The 18,175-nt window shown below is 40.9% G+C and overlaps 1 protein-coding gene across 1 annotated transcript; it reads left to right on the top strand.

Annotated features, from left to right (window-relative positions):
• Positions 1-1,004: 1,004 nt before the first annotated feature.
• Positions 1,005-17,956, top strand: slc41a2a (solute carrier family 41 member 2a; the record flags this gene model as incomplete). The annotated part of the gene is made up of 10 exons (XM_080474826.1): positions 1,005-1,358; positions 1,512-1,619; positions 2,928-2,999; positions 3,109-3,253; positions 4,865-5,011; positions 6,883-7,030; positions 7,445-7,524; positions 13,442-13,573; positions 16,275-16,423; positions 17,780-17,956. 10 exons carry the CDS (start codon positions 1,005-1,007, stop codon positions 17,954-17,956), a joined length of 1,512 nt encoding a protein of 503 aa, XP_080330952.1.
• Between the last annotated feature and the right edge of the window lie 219 nt (positions 17,957-18,175).

The raw sequence follows: 18,175 nt of genomic DNA, 5'->3' as shown, positions 1-18,175 counted from the left end.
CATTTATATTATGTATTATATTTCAAAAGTTCACTCTCTTGGCTCCAAAACTGTAGCTTCCATTCTGCATTTACAAAACCACTTAAAAGTAAATATATTTCCAGTTTTTTTTTTTTGTCGATGACACTGTTAACAACACACACAGCAGCTCACACACACACACAAAAAAGGCAGGCAAACAATTCCTTTATTTTAAGTTGATAACTCAGTACCCGGTCATCGCGTAAGAATCCCAAGTGATGTTTATTGTCTGTGTCAGACAACCCGGCCTCAGTGCTGCTGATGGGAAACATGCGTGAGGAATGATAATGTCGGCAATCCATGGCATCAGATGACTGTGAAACAAAACAAGCAGGCTTTCTATATGCCAGAGTTTCACACTTGATTTCTTAATAAACATGACATTAGTTTTAACTTGCTTTAATATCATGACCACTGACTTCATTAGAACCATATACCAGTATTCCCAGAGCAGTTGATTCAATGTGAAAACTCCTACGGCTGTTCATCTCCGTTGTCTTTCTGTTAAGGAACCGAATACGGCTGTCAAAATGACAAGATCTTGTTAAGACATGTTAGTTTGTTTGTGTTTTTTACACACTTTGTTTGTTCTCTTTTTCATCTTTACATTGAACAACAGTCACAACACGACAACATTCACAAAACCCATCCCTCCCACCCACCCTCAACAATACAAGATTATCGGCAAATAGAAAATTTAAATAAAACGGCACCAAAACCACACATGAACTATTAAAATTGCAAATCTAATCTCGTGTAAGTGATCACAGATCAAGAAAAGGAATAAAAGTAAAAGTGTTACAGTAAATGAACAAATAAATAAAAACGTCTTGGTCCAGGACATGGTAGTTGTACCCACAAAACTCAGCCAATGCTGTTTTAAAAACAAATCATATTCTGTGTGTCTCATTTTCAGGCCCGCTGTAACTGCATCTGGAGCTGGATCAGCAGGAGCAACATCCTGCTAAACCCAAACTTCCACCATGATCACCCCAGAGTCCGACGATACGAAACCTTCCCCCAACGTTTCTGTGGTCCAATATGGATCCAACTTCTCAGGTTCTCAGCTCCATGGAAGTCCACACCATTTGAGTTCGAGTGGGGATGCGTCACTCGTCGGCACCAGTCTGCAGTGTGAACCGCAGGAGTGCACCGAGACGGACTATCTTCTTCCCACCAAGCTGTACGGCGAATCGCAGCTCAGAAGCTCCATAAGGGCGAAGCGTGAACGTGCAGGTGCAGAGTCCATCTGCTCCATGCTGCTGCAGATCCTGGTGCCGTTTCTGTTGGCTGGTCTGGGGACGATTTCTGCAGGGATGCTGCTTGAAGTAATTCAGGTGAGGAGACGGGGCAAACCAAAGTGTAATTAATCCACCAGCACGGGTCAGAATCACTGATCATCTGTGGGAAACATGTTTTTGTGTGAATATATATATAATACAGGAAGTTGTTTTTGTTTGTTTTTTTTGCATGTGTGTTTGTCATGGCAGAACTGGGACGTGTTCCAGGAAATCACAGAGATCTTCATACTGGTTCCTGCTGTTTTAGGCATGAAAGGGAACCTGGAGATGACTCTGGCTTCAAGGCTCTCGACAGCTGTGAGCGCGTGCATGCAAATCCACACACCGCACGCTTCTACAATGTTATGGGATCGGCACAATGAACGGGTGGAAATATGTCCACAGGCAACAAAAAAAGAAAGAAAAACAATAATCCATGACAACATCGGTCTGACTACAACCACCTTCTCAGAATTATATTTTTGCCCTCTTGCATCATGGGTGTGAAACTCCTCGCTGGCCTGTGAAGCCCACAGCAGTAGAACGCCTTGCTGTTTAAAGATAATGCACACAAAAGACCCCTTCAAATCGGATATGATCAGACATCATGAGCAATGACATTATATCATGATCAAATTACTTGGCATCCAACACTTTCATTTCTGATTCATTTGTGCAGTAGACATCCGAAAAATACCATTTTAATTGAAAATCCCCCCTCAAAAAACAATAGTTGTTCCCTGTTCAAGGATTTATTTAGCCATCAAATGAACTGCTGGTCCTTCGCTTTCACAGTCTCAGCTGCTCTTCTTTTTTGTGTGGTAGTTGCAGTGGTCCATATCCTTTGGACTATATCAGACCTTTAACCTTTTCTTCACGTTCCTTCTCTTACTGAGTTAGAACACCATCTTGTGTTGCAAAGTTGTAATGTACGGGCTTTTATAAATTAAAAAACCCCACAACAAAACAAAAAAACCAGAGCTTTGGTCGCTTTACCACCAGTTTATCACAAATATCGCAAATGTCTTTGAAATTCTATCCTATATGACCCATCCTGCTTTTTACTTTAAGTTCTAGGTTATAAGTATCTGTGTTTCGACACAGGCGTGTCCAACATATTTTAGTTCAGGGGCCACATACAGCTCAGTTTTATCTTGAGTGGGCTGGATGGGGAAAATAGTGCCATCACAACCTTTAAATTGAAAGTTTTTTTCTTTATTCTGGTGCATTGTGTATATAATGAAAAAGGTTTGTTTGCCATCAAAAAGTTTAGTTCACACATTATTCCCTACTTTCAGGTAAATTTATTTTGAATGTTGAAGGGTTTGCAAGATACAAAGTCATTTTGCGTCTCATTGTATGAGCAGTTTTGAGCGTCTGCTCATGATTTAAGGCTTTAAAAGCAAAATATGCCTTTAAAAGCAAAATATGCCATATGCTTCCTCCATGCTCATAAACACTTATTCAGTGTACACTGGTATTCTTCTATTGTTGTAACGTGAGAAAGTTAGACTTTTGTGAATCTATAGAGCTTCAATAAATTATACAATCACATTAAATGTATTTTAAAAGGCGATAGCTTTATATTTATTGTTCAGTAAATTGACGTGCCTCTGGTGTTCACAGGTAAATGCAGGAAAAATGGAATCTGCCAGTGAGAAGTGGATGTTGATTGTGGGGAACTTGTCACTAAAGCAGGTATGTTATTTCACTTTACAACAAATTATGCCGCTCTATACATTTTAAGCAATAAGTGTTTTTTTTTATGATCTTTAATTGGTTTTTTTTTTGTTTGTTTTTTACGTAGTTACAAGCCACGGTGCTGGGCCTGTTAGCTTCTATGATGGCTACTATCTTGGGTTGGATGGCCGAGGGAAAGATGCCCCTCAATCACGTTGTCCTCCTGTGCTCTGCCAGTGTGTCTACTACATTTGCAGCTTCACTACTGCAAGGTAAAGTCACTCTGAACCCCCTGACTTTGACCTATCCATCCACCCATCTATTTTATACATTTGCTGTACCCAAAATATTGTTGCACAGGCCTTTTCATGCTCTTATCAGGTGAAATGCAGGGTGCAGCCTGCAGAGGTCGCCACTGTATGACAGAGCTAGAGACACAGTTACACTAACAGCCAATGTTGACATGCACATGCTGGGAAAAATGGGCAACCCTGCAGGAGATGAGTATGCAGTAGTCAGATTAAAAGAAACTCCAAACAAAATAAAATGTAGTCACAAGGAGAACATGCAAACTCCATATTTTTAAGGGCCAATCTTGAAATTTGATCCCACACATATTTGCTCTGACGTGCTAACCATTGAATAGAATAGTTCTTTATTGTCACTGAAGTATATTATTCTTATATTTCCTCTCTATATAAATTTTCCCATGTTTTATCTCTTATTTGGCATCATGTCATCTCCTCTTCTTGGAATGCTGGCTGGATCCAACTAGTCTAGGCGGGTCAAATGCAAGGTCACATCTCATCCTGTCAGGATGCCTAGAGCAGTGATTCTCAACCTGGGGTCCATGGACCCCTGGTGCTCCGTGGTGTAATTGCAAAGGGGCCGTGAAAATCGAATAATCTCTTTAAAAAAAGATCCTATAACAGGGGTCCTCAATAGGTGGCCCGCTGGAGCCACCTCTCAGGCTTCAATTATTACTACAACTACCTTGACTACTACTACTATAATAATAATGATAATAACAATGATAATAGTAAATAATGGTAACATCAGCTAAAACATCTGCAATTAAAACAACTTTTACTTGGTCAAATCCTGGTGGAGGATAGACACGAGGTTTCCTTCTAGCACTGTAACAAGTAACTGTAACATATTCCCCCTCAATCTTAGGGATTTTACATCTATTGCGGATGTCCTCAGACTTCTTCTGGTTCACGTTTGGTCTAAATGCATCATTTTATTAGCTTGTTCCTAACTAATTTGAATTCCATATTTATTCTCAATACATTGATTTGAGGTACGGCTGATTGTTACAATGACAACTCCATCTAATTCACATTCTGCTGTCTGGACTTTATCTTGTTTTAGCATTATCAGGTCCTATAGTGAGCACTATGTCATGTTCTGCAGACTTGATGTACGTCCTATCCTCTGAGTCATGTCCACAAAATCTATCATGAGATGACGAAATGGTCCATCTGGTATGGGAATATGTGCAATAGGTGCTGAAAAGGCTTTCCTTGTGTTATATTGAGCACACACTTCACATTCATGTAATACACAATCTACTGTGGGTGCCAAAAATGGCGACCACCAAACAGCTTTTAGGCGTCTTAGGACTTGCTTACATTTTAGTTCAGTTCGAACAAGCGATGTACTAAAAGCAGTAGGGAATAATGTCAGAGATATTGTCTCACAATGAAGTCGGAGCACGGTTTCTTTTTCTTTTAGAATGAGCCACGTGCTTCCTCGCCTTCCAGACACTGAAGGTTACAAAAAGTGGTGCCACAGGAAATCCTTGAAACAACGACTGCAAAAATCATTATTCATTCTTTACACGCTTTCACCTAACTCCAGTTGTTTTTAACTTTCTCCAGGGATCATTATGGTGGGTGTGATCATGGGCTCCAAGCGGATGGGAATCAACCCTGATAATGTGGCTACACCCATGGCAGCCAGCTTTGGAGATCTCATCACTCTGGCCTTGTTAGCTGGCTTCAGTCAGTGGTTTTACTCGCTAATAGGTAAGAAATAATGACCTTGTTATCTTCTGTAATTATCTATTTATACCACTGAAGGGAAACTTCGGCTGACTTGAAAAGGGTGAGAAAAAGAACTTGCTTCGACGATGCTTCTTCGTTTGGTTGAAAATGTTTAATATCGAATCAGGTGGCATCAAAAAAAAATCACAGCCAGATGACATGAGTCGGGGTGAGAGAAGCCGGCTTCCAATCTGATACTCTGCCAGCACAAAAAGGCTTTGGTCAGTTATATATTGACCAGAGAAATACACACAATTTGCATATTCGCATATTGTAATATACTATGATGATCTCATAACATCTGACTTAGTTTGGGAGGATTCTTCTATCCTTCAGCCCCCCACACAAGATGGGCTACGACCTCACATCTGACCTGGCCAGACCCATAGGCACCAACCAGCAGTGTGTGTGTGTGTGTGTGTGTGTGTGTGTGTGTGTGTGTGTGTGTGTGTGTGTGTGTGTGTGTGTGTGTGTGTGTGTGTGTGTGTGTGTGTGTGTAGAGCGGGACGCTCGTGCCTGGTATCTTATCTCATATGCCTAGTATGCCATGTCTCTACTGCTGCAGCAGGTGTTTTCTGTTATTCTAACTTAGAGTAGTTTTGTAGCTGAGTCAGGATATTGTTACCTTCACCAATAAAAGTTGGGAGACTAACGAAGTTGGCCAAGAAGGTTATGTCACATGCGTGTATTTGTTCATTTATTGTATTATACCAACTTTTTGCAAAAACTGACAACCAGAATTGCATGAAAATTTGTCATCATCCAACGGCCAATCGATTCGATTTTGGAAAGTTAACAGCTGATTGTTTCTGAATAAATCCCAAAAACTGCAAAAAAAATAAAAATTAATCCAATACAAAGTGGATAGTTTTGGTGCGTCTATTCGCACCACAAGTCCTTTTGTTGCCAGTCTAACTAAAGGAAGACACATGAGTCAGGTTTCTTAAAAATTAATCTTCAGACTATATTGAAGTGCAGTGAGCAACAATAATCACAATTTACAGAATTCTGGGTCCTGGTTCCTACTCTAAACCAAGTGACGTGAACTGCTTGCAGTTCACGGGAAGAAAGACGTGTCTACCTATGCAAAATGTGCATTAATGCATTCATCTGCTCGCAGGCAGGGCGGTCGAGATGGTGAGTCACGGGGTCACCGCAGGGTTGGCTGTGATTGCAGGATGTCACGAAGCCAGCCTGGGGTCACGGGGTTACTTGAGCGAGGTCATAAAGACGAACCAGTTGTAACGGGTTTCCTCAGATTGCAGTCAAGATTTCGATCCCCCGAACTCAAGTTCCTGTTTCAAAGGCTTTGTCTCCTACAAACACTGAGATAAGCAGATTTTACAGGCAGCATTCCACAACAATGATCACTGCATCTAAAGTTGTTTATCATTAGAGCAGACCTCAGCAGATTGTTAGTCATGCGCTAGCAAATTTCCTCATAGCAAGTTATCTTTCAACTATCTTTCACACAGTTTTTAAGCAGAGCAGTTATTTTAAGAATTAATATCTTAACAATAGGAAAGGCACCTTATGGAGGAGATCAAAGGAGATCGTCTGTTGCCGTGGAGACGCTCCCTGCTCATTGTTTCACACAGTGATGTTGCTACCTGACAGGCTTGTTAGCATCGATATGAGTTAACAGCTAACATGCTAGCGATCCTAACTCAGTTCCGCAAATAAATGTGGCATTGGCGAAGGTCTGCACTCTACCGAGTTTAGCTCTAGTTTGTAATTCCTTAATTTGCAACCCAGAATCTACAGTCTCAAAGATGATTATCACGTATGGGATTTTCTGGTTTTGGTCCTGTAGAAAACAAATGCAATAAAAACACATTTTTCTCACCTCACAGAACAGTACTCCTATGTGTTGTACCTGGTGGATCTATTGTACTTATGCCTGATCCCCGTATGGATAATCGTTGCCTCCAAACACCCAGCTACTCTAATTCTGCTGCGCACAGGCTGGGAACCAATCATCACGGCCATGGTCATCAGCAGGTACTCATCTTGACTCGGTCACTGCTCATATTTACTCTATAGTGAAACTTGCACTAGATGAAATGAAGCAAAATGTATTAATGTGGTATGTCAAAGTCTAACTCTTTCCTTCCATTACAGTTCAAAAAATGGTGACATGTGGGTTAAGATTTGCATTGATTGACAACATTATATTATATATATTATTATATACAAAATATATTGCCATTTATATACAGTAAGATATTTCCCATAATTCTTATGTTGTATTGAATCAATACTAAAAACTAGTAAATTGATTAACGAATGAACAATTACTACTTTTTTTGTCTCTCTCCTCAAATCCCAGATGATATAAAAAAATGTAATTATATGTTTTTGTTATTGCACAGGCAGATTTAAACCTATGTTTTCATTTTCTTTTCTTTTATTTAGTATTGGAGGACTTATTCTCGACAAGACAGTTTCAGATCCAAACTTGGCAGGAATCATAGTGTATGCTCCGGTCATCAATGGTGAGTTTCAGTTTTTATTATTTTAATTGCAGTCTCTCGGATTGAGACTCATTTTCATTATGAATGAGTCCAATGCTGCTTGGGCACTTATTTAAACCTTCCGGATTATATCAGTTTTTGAGCCATTATCTGCCTACAGTAGAATGTCATTAATAAAAAAAACTCTTAAAACCAGGTCCTGTAAATAAAACAGAGATTTTCTCTCCACTTCCATACCTCAAGGTGTTCACATTAGCCTGTCGCTCTGTATTTTACGCCATGTCTTAACTTTATTCACTTCTTTGTATAAAATTTCCATTACTTGTGCACTCTCACCAGCCGTACTTTGTGCCCTCACACGTTCTTATGAGTGTGCTCCACAGCTTTGAAGGTGAACAATGTTAAGTCTGAGCACAAGTGTTCACTAAATATCAGCCAACTGGCTGCTACTATTGCATGAAAAACACTGAAACATTGAAAAGACGATGCAAAAAAAGTAGTGATTACAACCAGAGAAACTAAAGGCTCAGAGGACTGGGCTCTCTGATCTTTTGATTGATTTATTTATTTTTTTGCAGTTTATGATGCACAAAGGGTACGGCAGGAATGAATACTGCCACTTGTGATGGTTAATGGCAATAAATCAGTGTTACTGGGAGAAAAACAAAGTGGCTGCAGAAGATAAATTTGAAAGAGCTGTTTAAGGTTGTTTACGGGAAGATAAAATATTAGAGTGCAAATCTATGCTAAGCCAATCGTCTAGACGCCAAGACCTGTAAGAGGGGCAGTTTAAAAAGAACATGAACATTTACAATTGAGCAATTTCACAAGCGGATTGGAGTGACTGGGACACGCTTATTGTTGTTATGCGAAAGAATGACAGGGCTGTAATGTATATACCCTATTGCCATTTTGCACAATTATGAATTGTTCATCTGTATTTGCACGAGTATGTTACTCAGTTTATTTATTCCCATTTTTAAAATTTAGATTAAATATATTTAATTTAATTTTTTTTTTTTTCCTACTCTATTTCTTACGTCATTATTGCACTGCCTGCACTACGTGACTTTATAATTGCCCCCTGGGGACAAATAAAGTTTTCTGAATCTGACCTGACATAGGCTGTCCTGATCTAAGAACCGTATTTCTGCTCTAATGTCCTGGATTACCTGAGCCTCTGAAGAACATTACACTTATAATGCTAATGACCATAATCTTATTCTATTTAATGTCTAATACTAGAATATAGTGCCTTTGTTCAGACGCTGAAGAAAGGCCTGGCCATCTGCGTCTTATCGGACAATAGAACAAGGCCATTCATTATCAAACTTGCTGAAACCGCTATAATGCAGTTTAGGACACAGATAACTCCGGAATACCAACCATCTTCCCTAAATTCTTTTTCACTCCTGAAACATCTCACACACAAGAACTGATGAGCCGTCTTTCTCTGGCTGGCAACAACACTTCATTTTCCAAATTGGCCAATTGCATAAATGATGCCTTGTTGCCAGGCAGATGATGCAGTTTGTGAGGATTGAAGGAATAATTGTGTGCATGCACACAACATCACACAATGCTGCAGGAGCAGTTTGTTACCATATGTAGGTATCCACACACACACACACACACACACACACACACACACACACACACACACACACACACACACACACACACACACACACACACACACACACACACACACACACACACACACACACACACACACACACACACACACACTCAGGAAACTGATTGACATAGGCTTGAGAGACCCCCATGGGGGGGTTGCATTCCAAAGGGCAATAAAACAATAAAAACTGTTACAAGAGATGACCCCCACTCAGGGGTGTCGGTAGAAAAGCTAGGAAATACAGAGATTTGGTGCTTTTTCCTTAGGACAACTTGCAGCGAGCAGACAGAGTTTTCCCTATTTCTGCTGACCAGCGCTGAAAAACTTTGTGAAAAGTCAAAGTCAAAGTTTTTTATTTGTCAGATATGCTGCATGTTGCCATGCAGCACAGATGAAATTGCGATCCTCCCATCAGTGCAAACTGCAGTGCAAAAAAACAACAAACAAGAATAAATGAGTAAAAAGAAAATAACAATAGGAATAGAAATACTATACAATATATACAACAATCTAAGCAATAGTAAATAATAAAGTTATGAAGGTGAGGTAGTGCGTTGACGTGCGAAAAGTGACTCAAGTTGGCAGAGGGTTCAAGTGAGTGGAGGTGATTGTGAGTGCGTGAGTTCGGAGGGGGGGAGCAGATAGTCAGTTGGGGGGGGGGGTCATGTGATGTGAGGGTGGACTGTGGCAGGAGGCAGAGGGGTAGGAGGGCAGAGGGGGGAAGGAGGGTAGAGGGGGGAATGGGGGGGAGAGCAGGGAACTCTACTTCTACAACTCTGTAATATTTCTGATCAAACACAGTAAAACAGTCGCTTTAGCGTTCAATTGAGAACCACGGTTAAGAGTCATTATTTATACTATTGTGGGAAAACAGGACCCGACATGAAAAGATCCGGGGTTGTAGCGTGAGGCTGCGTCTCGGAGGGGAGACGCGAGCCAACAGGAGAGATCCCCTGTTAGGATGATCTCCCATCCCATCCCGTGTTCCAATAGAAGTTGAGCATCAGTTCGAAGGGGAGTTGGGCCTTCGGAGTGACAAGGTTTGAGGTGTTGGCAGTCCATGACATTCGATTGGAAACACGGACTCCAAGGAACTTCACACTTTCCACAGCTTATCTCTGAATGTGGAGGGGGGTGATGTTTTCTTCTCTTTGAGCTCCTGAACTCAGTGGTTACCTCCTTTTGTCTTGGAGGTGTTGAAGTTGAGGTGTGGGTGCGATCCTGAGTGGAGAGTAAAGGAATAACTGCTTAAACATAGATGCTTAAAATAATCACGTGCAGCTGCACGCAGAGAGAAGCTAGCAACGCAAGAAGTGTAAGGAAGTGTGCAAAGAAGTAAACACAAAGTGCGGAGAGGAGAATACTAAAACTCTTATAAGTAGTGTCGTGGTCTTCTTGGTGGAACGCTGTCCTGGGCCAGATGCGTGGGTGGAAGACCAATCGAACATAGTAACACTAATGGTTGTAACTATACTGGTACTCAGCTAGTCTACTCGTACAAAACAGACAGGGAGAGCGGAGCAGGATGCAAAAATAGAGTTTTATTGCTAAAACCCGGTGCTCAGATCAGTCCCCAGACAGATGCCAACGATCAGACACTTCGCTAGGCACGATCGAACACAAAAATAACTTGCTTGGGCTTGGTCTTTATATACACTGCAGATGTTCCTCCTTCCAAACATGTACTTCCCATTTTCATCGAAGGGGGGTCCCCCCTTGCACATCAGGTGCCGCCCATATCTCTTTTTGCCATTTCAGCATTAGTGCGGAAATAACCGTATTTTACTCGGACATGTTTTGGGACCCCTCCCGTCATAAATTCATTCTCTTGTTGACACTAAGGGTGTTTTCCGTCTGGCCCTGTCTGGTCTATTTTGGGCTTCGTCTAGCACCTTTTAGCTGACACGGTTATAATCGCCCATGTTTGCATTCCAATTTTTAAAAAACCTTTATGAGTTCAGTACATTGCTCTGGTATAGTTTTCATACATAATATGTGTTAGTGCTTCTCGAGATACATGAATAATTATTCAACAGTAGGTAAACAAAGACGGCAGACAGCAGCAGTCAAGATGTGGTCGAAAACCAAATGAAGTAACAAAGAACCGGATTAAACAGGATAGAAACTGCTGCACAGACAAAGAAAGCAGGAAACCTGCTGAGCAACAATAACGTAGAAAAGAGATGGCCAATCAGATGAGCGAGGGAACCGTGCGAGGGTACAAGAACTGACTGCACCACAGAACGGGGCCCTTCTTCGCTGCAAGCTAGGGTATTGCTTGTTGATTTGCTTGGAAGAACGGACCAAGCGCTTGATTCTTCTGGTATATGTAATTGCTATTTGAAAATTGTCATATTTGGATAATAAACTTTGCTGAGAAATAAATCTCGACTTTTTGCTTCTCTTGGATCAATGAACACGCTGAATTCCAGTGTTTAGAGGAGAATTCCAACAAGAGTGTGAAGAGGATGGGGATCAACACACAGCCCTGTGGAGTTCCTGTGATCAGAGTGAGGACAGAGGAGGCGTGGTGTTCTGTTTACCCACCAGTTAGTGAGGGACGATGGTGTTGATCTATAAGTTTGATATGTGATGACATTAATAATATGAGACGAATCTGACTTCAATTCACCTCCTCACAATCTGCGCTGACAGTTTTCCCCCGTCTACGTGTGTGCAAGGTTCAAAGTTTGTGTACCGGTACCCACGTTCTCCCACAAAGTTTATCTTAGATCACAAAGTTTGTGTGGAAAGTGACGTACATATCTTTCAGGATCCGTTTTGGGCGAAAGCAACCTTTATAGATGAGGCCCCTGGTGGCATTTTGACCTTCCTCATACCAGCTTAACCATCTAATTTTCTTTCTTTTCCATCTGAACAAATAGGCCCCGTTTAAATGACAACACCTAATCCGTTAAAAAAAAAAAAAAAAAAAGGGAGTGTGTTAACGCTGCAGCAGTGGATACACTGACAATGATGTAGTTAGTATGCCGGGCCATGGGAGGGCGCTGTTGCTTGATTTTGTAAAGAAACCAAACAGACGTGTGCAGAGAAGAATACACCATAATCGTGAAGAAACTGGAGAGAACCCGACATCTGTATGGACTGATGACGCATCTGATGCTATCAGGGGTGAGTCTCACCTATAAAACTAATGATGTGAATGATAAAACTAGAATACGGACCGCTAGTCATACTACCATGTCCACCATGTTTGTTTACAAGTGGATGAGCAGAAGGAAGTGGAGGGAGGGGGAGAGATATGCGCATGCACAGTAACGGGCTCCGTAGCCTCCGGCAGTCTCTGCAGGAGGGAATAGTGACCGTAAAATAATTTTTCCACCTTGGGAGCTGGTATAAAAACTTTGCGGCTACAGTAGATCCTGTTGGACAACTCTGGTCTTGCGTGTTGGTTGATCGGCAAAAGGGCACTTCAATTCGTAAATTCTTCAGCAAAAAGGATTTAATATAAAAGTTGTTAGAAAAATGATGAAATTGTGCAGTTGCAGAGCGCTCTGGGTCGCCTCTCCCTGGAAATCAGACAAGCGTGCGTCCTCAGCTCACGTGGAGAAAGAACCCTGTCTATCCCTCGCTCTGGGTTTTTATGCCGTTGCAGCTGCCGACTGCCCTCTGCATCATCTGACTCCAAGTTGTTTATCCGGGCATCTTCTCCTGCTGTTGCTCTCTGGCGACCCCCACTCCATCAGGTCGTCTGGAGTTCAGCCATTCGGTGATGTTCTGTGGTTCCAACAAACTAAACAGCATATGGTTTTGCAAAGCGACACATCCTTTATATCCTGTCTTTGGCATTTTCACTGCTGAAGTCGCACCTTGCCCTGTTTTTACACCCTGGCCGTCTTTTTATTTCAAGGCTCATTGCTGCCCACGTCGTGCACTTTCTATAGTTATTTCAAGAAGCTGTAAATGTCAATTATGCTGTACAAAGGATTCTACCTTCTGCACCCAATTTCCAAGAAGCTGAAGCTGCAGATATCAGTTATGCTGTACAAGATTTAAACAAAGTCATAAAAAATTTATTGCAGCATATATGTTAATAGCCCTTTTCTTCGTCAATCCACACACTGGTGTCATTTAAACAGACCCCCCAAAAGTGAAGAAAGTTTTGCAGATACACTCGTATCCGTTCTCATGTAAACAGGGCCTTGTACAAAAGGGTTAAAAGTATTTCCTTTTCAGTCGTTAAAACTTTCTTATGCTGCATTTCGTCATTGCATTGCTGCTGGCTAAATACTTAACGGTATAACAATGATGTGTCTCTGTCTTTTCTTTCCCTCCCAGGCATCGGAGGAAACCTGGTTTCAATACAATCCAGTCGCATTTCAACTAATCTGCATATGAATTATTCTCCTGGAGAAGTTCCTGAGAGCCGTGAGGGATGCTTCAGCCCCTGCCGTACTTTCATTGGTTCAGGTAGAGATTGTCTTGTGCATCTCCACGTGTCTGCAGTGACCATTCATGATGTAAATAACAGGCCTCATTTCCGCTTGTAAAACAATAAAACAGCCCTGTCCAAAAGGTCCACCCTTTGTTTTGTGTGGGTCGCATCCACAATGTTACATTCTCTCTCTTCTTGCAGCTCATTTTTGCATTTTCACAGTTGTTTGCTGCAGCTCTGTGCAAATAAGCGAATGTTGACACAAGTTCAGCTGAAGGAGTAGTCTTCCATTGTTTGGTGTCTACCTTTTGTTTGGTGTACTTCTCATGACAAAAACTCCTCATTCACATATAGATCTGTTGATATGCACAAGTGGTTGTGGAATTTTGTGACACAGAGCGAAAGATGAGGAGTCGGCAGTTGAGGAAGAATTCACATTAGTATGATAAGGAGTTTGAATTAAAAGCTCCTGAATTTAAACTCCTGCTCCTAGTATGGAGTCTTGCTTTCTGTGATAAAGCTGATCCTCCTATGAAATAAATAAATAATGGTTCTATCTTCATTTATAATGTTAACTGTCACTTTCCATGAGAAAGTATTTTGTCTTATGTCAAGTAAATCTGAGTTTTCCAACATGTGTGGTAGTCTCAGCATCTCCAACACGGCAAATCAGCTCATTTTTAGACATGATAGACAATTTGGCTTGATGCAAACGTTTTAAACGTTCTATACTTATAGTCCTTGATTTTACAGTAATCTTAATTTTAAATTCAAAACTCTGTATTGGCAAAATACTTTCTGCTGCATTGCACAATTGATCTGCGCGGAAACGTATCAGAGATACGATGTTCTCACACAGGAGAACTATAAAAGTGAACTAATGGAGAGGAGCTTCACAGCGCAGCTGAGGACAGTTGGATGAGTTGTCCGTTCACTGCTGCAGGCGGGGAGGCGGCTGCTGTTGAACTGCTTTGTGTCTTTATAAAACATGTTTTTAGTCCGACATGCTTTTTTTTTTTTTCCCCCGTGGCAATTTTAAACTAATGTTGAGTTACTTTTTCGAAGGAACTATGTTTCTTCATGTGTACAAATACGTTACCATTCATCCTAGGTCACTGAAATGTTACAAATAATTCACTTCGTATATTTAGGCGTCTAAATGGGAATCGTAAATGTGGGATGAAACCGACCCTTTCAGCAACGAAAGGGACGAGGTCTCCATATGGGACTAATTACTGGAATGTGTGTGTTGAACTTTTATGTATTCACAATGTCATTAGTTTAGGAAATCCTATATTAAGTATGTGATCATATGATCTAATGAGATTTAGACGGTAAAGTTTAAACTTTAAAGCCGTGTGTTGTAAATGTCTGTAGACCTCCGTGTTGTAAAATGTTTGCGTTTATGTTTTTGAGATGAGAAGATTTTGTCTTCAGAAGTAATGGTGTTGATACATCTGACAGGAAAATAAGAGGCAGCTGTCCCCTGTTGCAGCGGTACAACAGGATGGGGACTGATGGCCTGAGGGCCACTGATCCGGAAGGCTTTCAAGGTTAAATGTGGGAAATGCAGGAGATTTATCAATCTACGGAATTTTATTTGCACCAACTCAACTTTTTGAGAATCACTGGCGAGCTTAAGATTCAGCACATCATTTGGCCCAGAGCAACATTGTCGGCTTATCACGACACCGCCCCCAGTCTGTCCTTATCTCTGGCCTCTGAAGATCTCTACTCCTCAGATTCATGACTCAGTGTAAACTCCTTTGAGGTCAGGGCAGTTTGACCCCTCCAACAATGGGATACTGTTTCAACTGAAACTCGGATATCCAGTCTCTGTTTTCTGGATATTTTTGGGTGCTTTCAATTCGCACCACAAGTCCTTTTGTTGCCAGTCTAACTAAAGAAAGTCTTGTGTTTCTTTCAGGGCACTTCACCATTTGCTGACCACATTTCTCCTTATCATAATAGATCACAGGGGTCCTCTTATCTTATTACAGGGCACTTCACCATCTGCTGGCCACATTCCTCCTTACCATAATAGACCACAGTAGAGAAATACAAGTCGTAGCAGATGAGAAAGAATGTTGGTACAATGAATGTGATAACCTTTCGTAAGATTATTCCAACAGAAAGACACATGAGTCAGGTTTCTTAAAGATTGGTCATCAAACTATATTGAAGTGCGATAGGCAAGCAATCATCATTTACAGAATTCTGGGTCTTGGTTCCTACTCTAAACCGAGCGACGTGAACTGCGTGCAGTTCACGGGAAGAAAGACGTCTCTGTCTCTGCGAGATGTTTATTTATGCATTTTCATCTGCTCGCAGGCAGGGAATTCCACATGGTGAAGAGTCAAACAAGAGTCAGAAATATATGACACAAGATCCTCAATGGACAAAAACACAGATCATGGCCCTGAAGAACCTTGTGCAGATTTTTGTCGTCAGAGATGAACTCCTGAAAACACACACCCAAACGCCGTCACATGTAATAGTCAAACATGCTGTGATAGAAGAACACCAGAATTACCAGAGCTTGAAAGACACATTTTTTGCACGGGTTTTGACAATTCTACAGCCAGAAAATCAAGATGAATCCGACATATTAATCATAAATGGTTATATGAGTGTATAAATTGATTTGTGTATGTCTATAAATTGGATGTGTGCCTATCTTATGCGCACAAAATACCACATGAACACACAAACTGACGGTATATTTTGTCCTTTCAGGAGCAAACCATCGTTCTGCCCAGATTCTGCTTTTTTTGGTCATCCCTGGTCAGTTGATTTTCCTACACGCTATCCACCTGATTAAAGGTGGGCACACTTTGCCCAGTCCACTCTTCACGCTTTTCTTCCTGTCTGCCTCCCTGATTCAGGTGAGTCAAATGTACTGGAATGTTTTGGTTTTGGTTTTTTTGAAACTGTCAGGAGAATTTTCAGAGTAAAAAAAAAATTCACATCATTCTTTGAGACAAAAAAAGGTTCCTCTAATGTTCCTTCCTGTTTTGAGTATTAAAGAATGAATGAAAATAAAATAAAAAAAATAATAAGGTTAGCAAGCATTTCTTCATTGCAAAAGCAGTAGAGCATGTAGAAAAAGGGTGCTTCCCAATTTTTAAAAAACACGTACAAGTTTTAATACATTGTTTTGATATAGTCAGCATGCATAATATGTTTGTTTACACAGAGTTCACACAGAGTACATATCAGCATTTCTTATACATTTGCAAATTACTCAACTATCTCATTTATGCTGGTCTAGTTTGGTTACATGCTAAACTGGTGTCTGGATCAGATGTCGTAAAAAACATTCCTTCATTGTTGGCAACTGCTATTTTAACGCTCAGCTTAACAGGTGTAAAACACAGAAATTCCTAATACAGTGCTGAAGAAGCAATAGATATTTTTACCACAAACAAGGCTGCGTTTTTCACTGGAATGCAAATTCTTTATGATCACATCTCATTCACACACAAAGGCTTCTGTTTTGTTTTTGTTTCAAGTTCCATGTCATCTATTCCGAGGCTGTTCAGTGTGGCGAGGTGTAACCTCACACACACATTGAACTGCCTCTGGTGGTGCAGACCGAAGACGCACAAAGTACTGGGGGATTTTCTAAGAGAAAACAATGGCTGAAATGATTACAAATAAGACTCTAAACCACCCAAAACACCTACAAAATAAACAAGCAAATCAAAATTGTTAAAACAACTGTACTGAAAGAATCACTTGATGAGGCAAGAAGTAATAATGTGAGAAAATTGATTTTGGGGTTTATTTCAGACATGTGGGCACAAATTAAATTATTACATTGATGTCAACAAAATTACATAAAAACACACAAAACAAATAAAGATAACCCCAACCATAACCCAAACATGTTTAAAATGTCTCAACAGTACCAATAATATTTCTAAGGTAAGAGACAGAATGTCTAAACGTGTAACATTAAAACAGTTGTGGTGAGATATTAGCGGGCGATGCAGAGCGTGAAAGAAGAACTTGTGTCGACGACGCGTCTTCGTTTGGTTAAAAATGTTAAATATCGAATCGGATGACGTCAAAAATCACAGACTGATTACGTGAGTCGGGGCGAGAGAAGCTGGCTTCCAATCGGCTTACTCTACCAGACCAAAGGATCCTGGTCCCTTATATGGTTCCTCTATGGCCACTGGGGGGCGTCGCAGGTCCCCATCCTGCTCTGCAGTAACTTTTGTGTCTCTTCCTCGCAGGTCTTCTCCCTGCTGTGTATAGCCGACTGTATGATCCACTGTCTCTGGCGGAGGAATAAAGACCCTGACAGTTACTCGATACCTTACCTCACTGCCCTGGGAGACCTTCTCGGGACTGGTCTCCTCTCTCTTGCTTTTGTCACCCTGTGGTGCGTCGGTGACTCGGGCCACGTGTAGGACCAGCAGGAAGAAAGGCCCGGGAAAGAATATTTATACATACAACATACTGCTTACACTGGTGAATATTTAATTCAAGCACAATTAAAATTGTACGCGGTTTTTCAGGGACACACTTTGTTCTTTTTTTTTTTTCATTTTTACTGTGTTATATTTAGACAAAAAAAAAAGTTTCTACTATGATGTCAAAGAGGATCGAAATGTGTTTCCTCCGCTGTT

The sequence above is a fragment of the Lipophrys pholis genome (assembly GCF_963383615.2).
Source record: "Lipophrys pholis genome assembly, chromosome: 11".
In the NCBI taxonomy this organism is placed as follows: domain Eukaryota; kingdom Metazoa; phylum Chordata; class Actinopteri; order Blenniiformes; family Blenniidae; genus Lipophrys; species Lipophrys pholis.
Note: the sequence above shows the minus strand (reverse complement) of the source record. Positions and strands in the feature narration are given on the sequence as shown.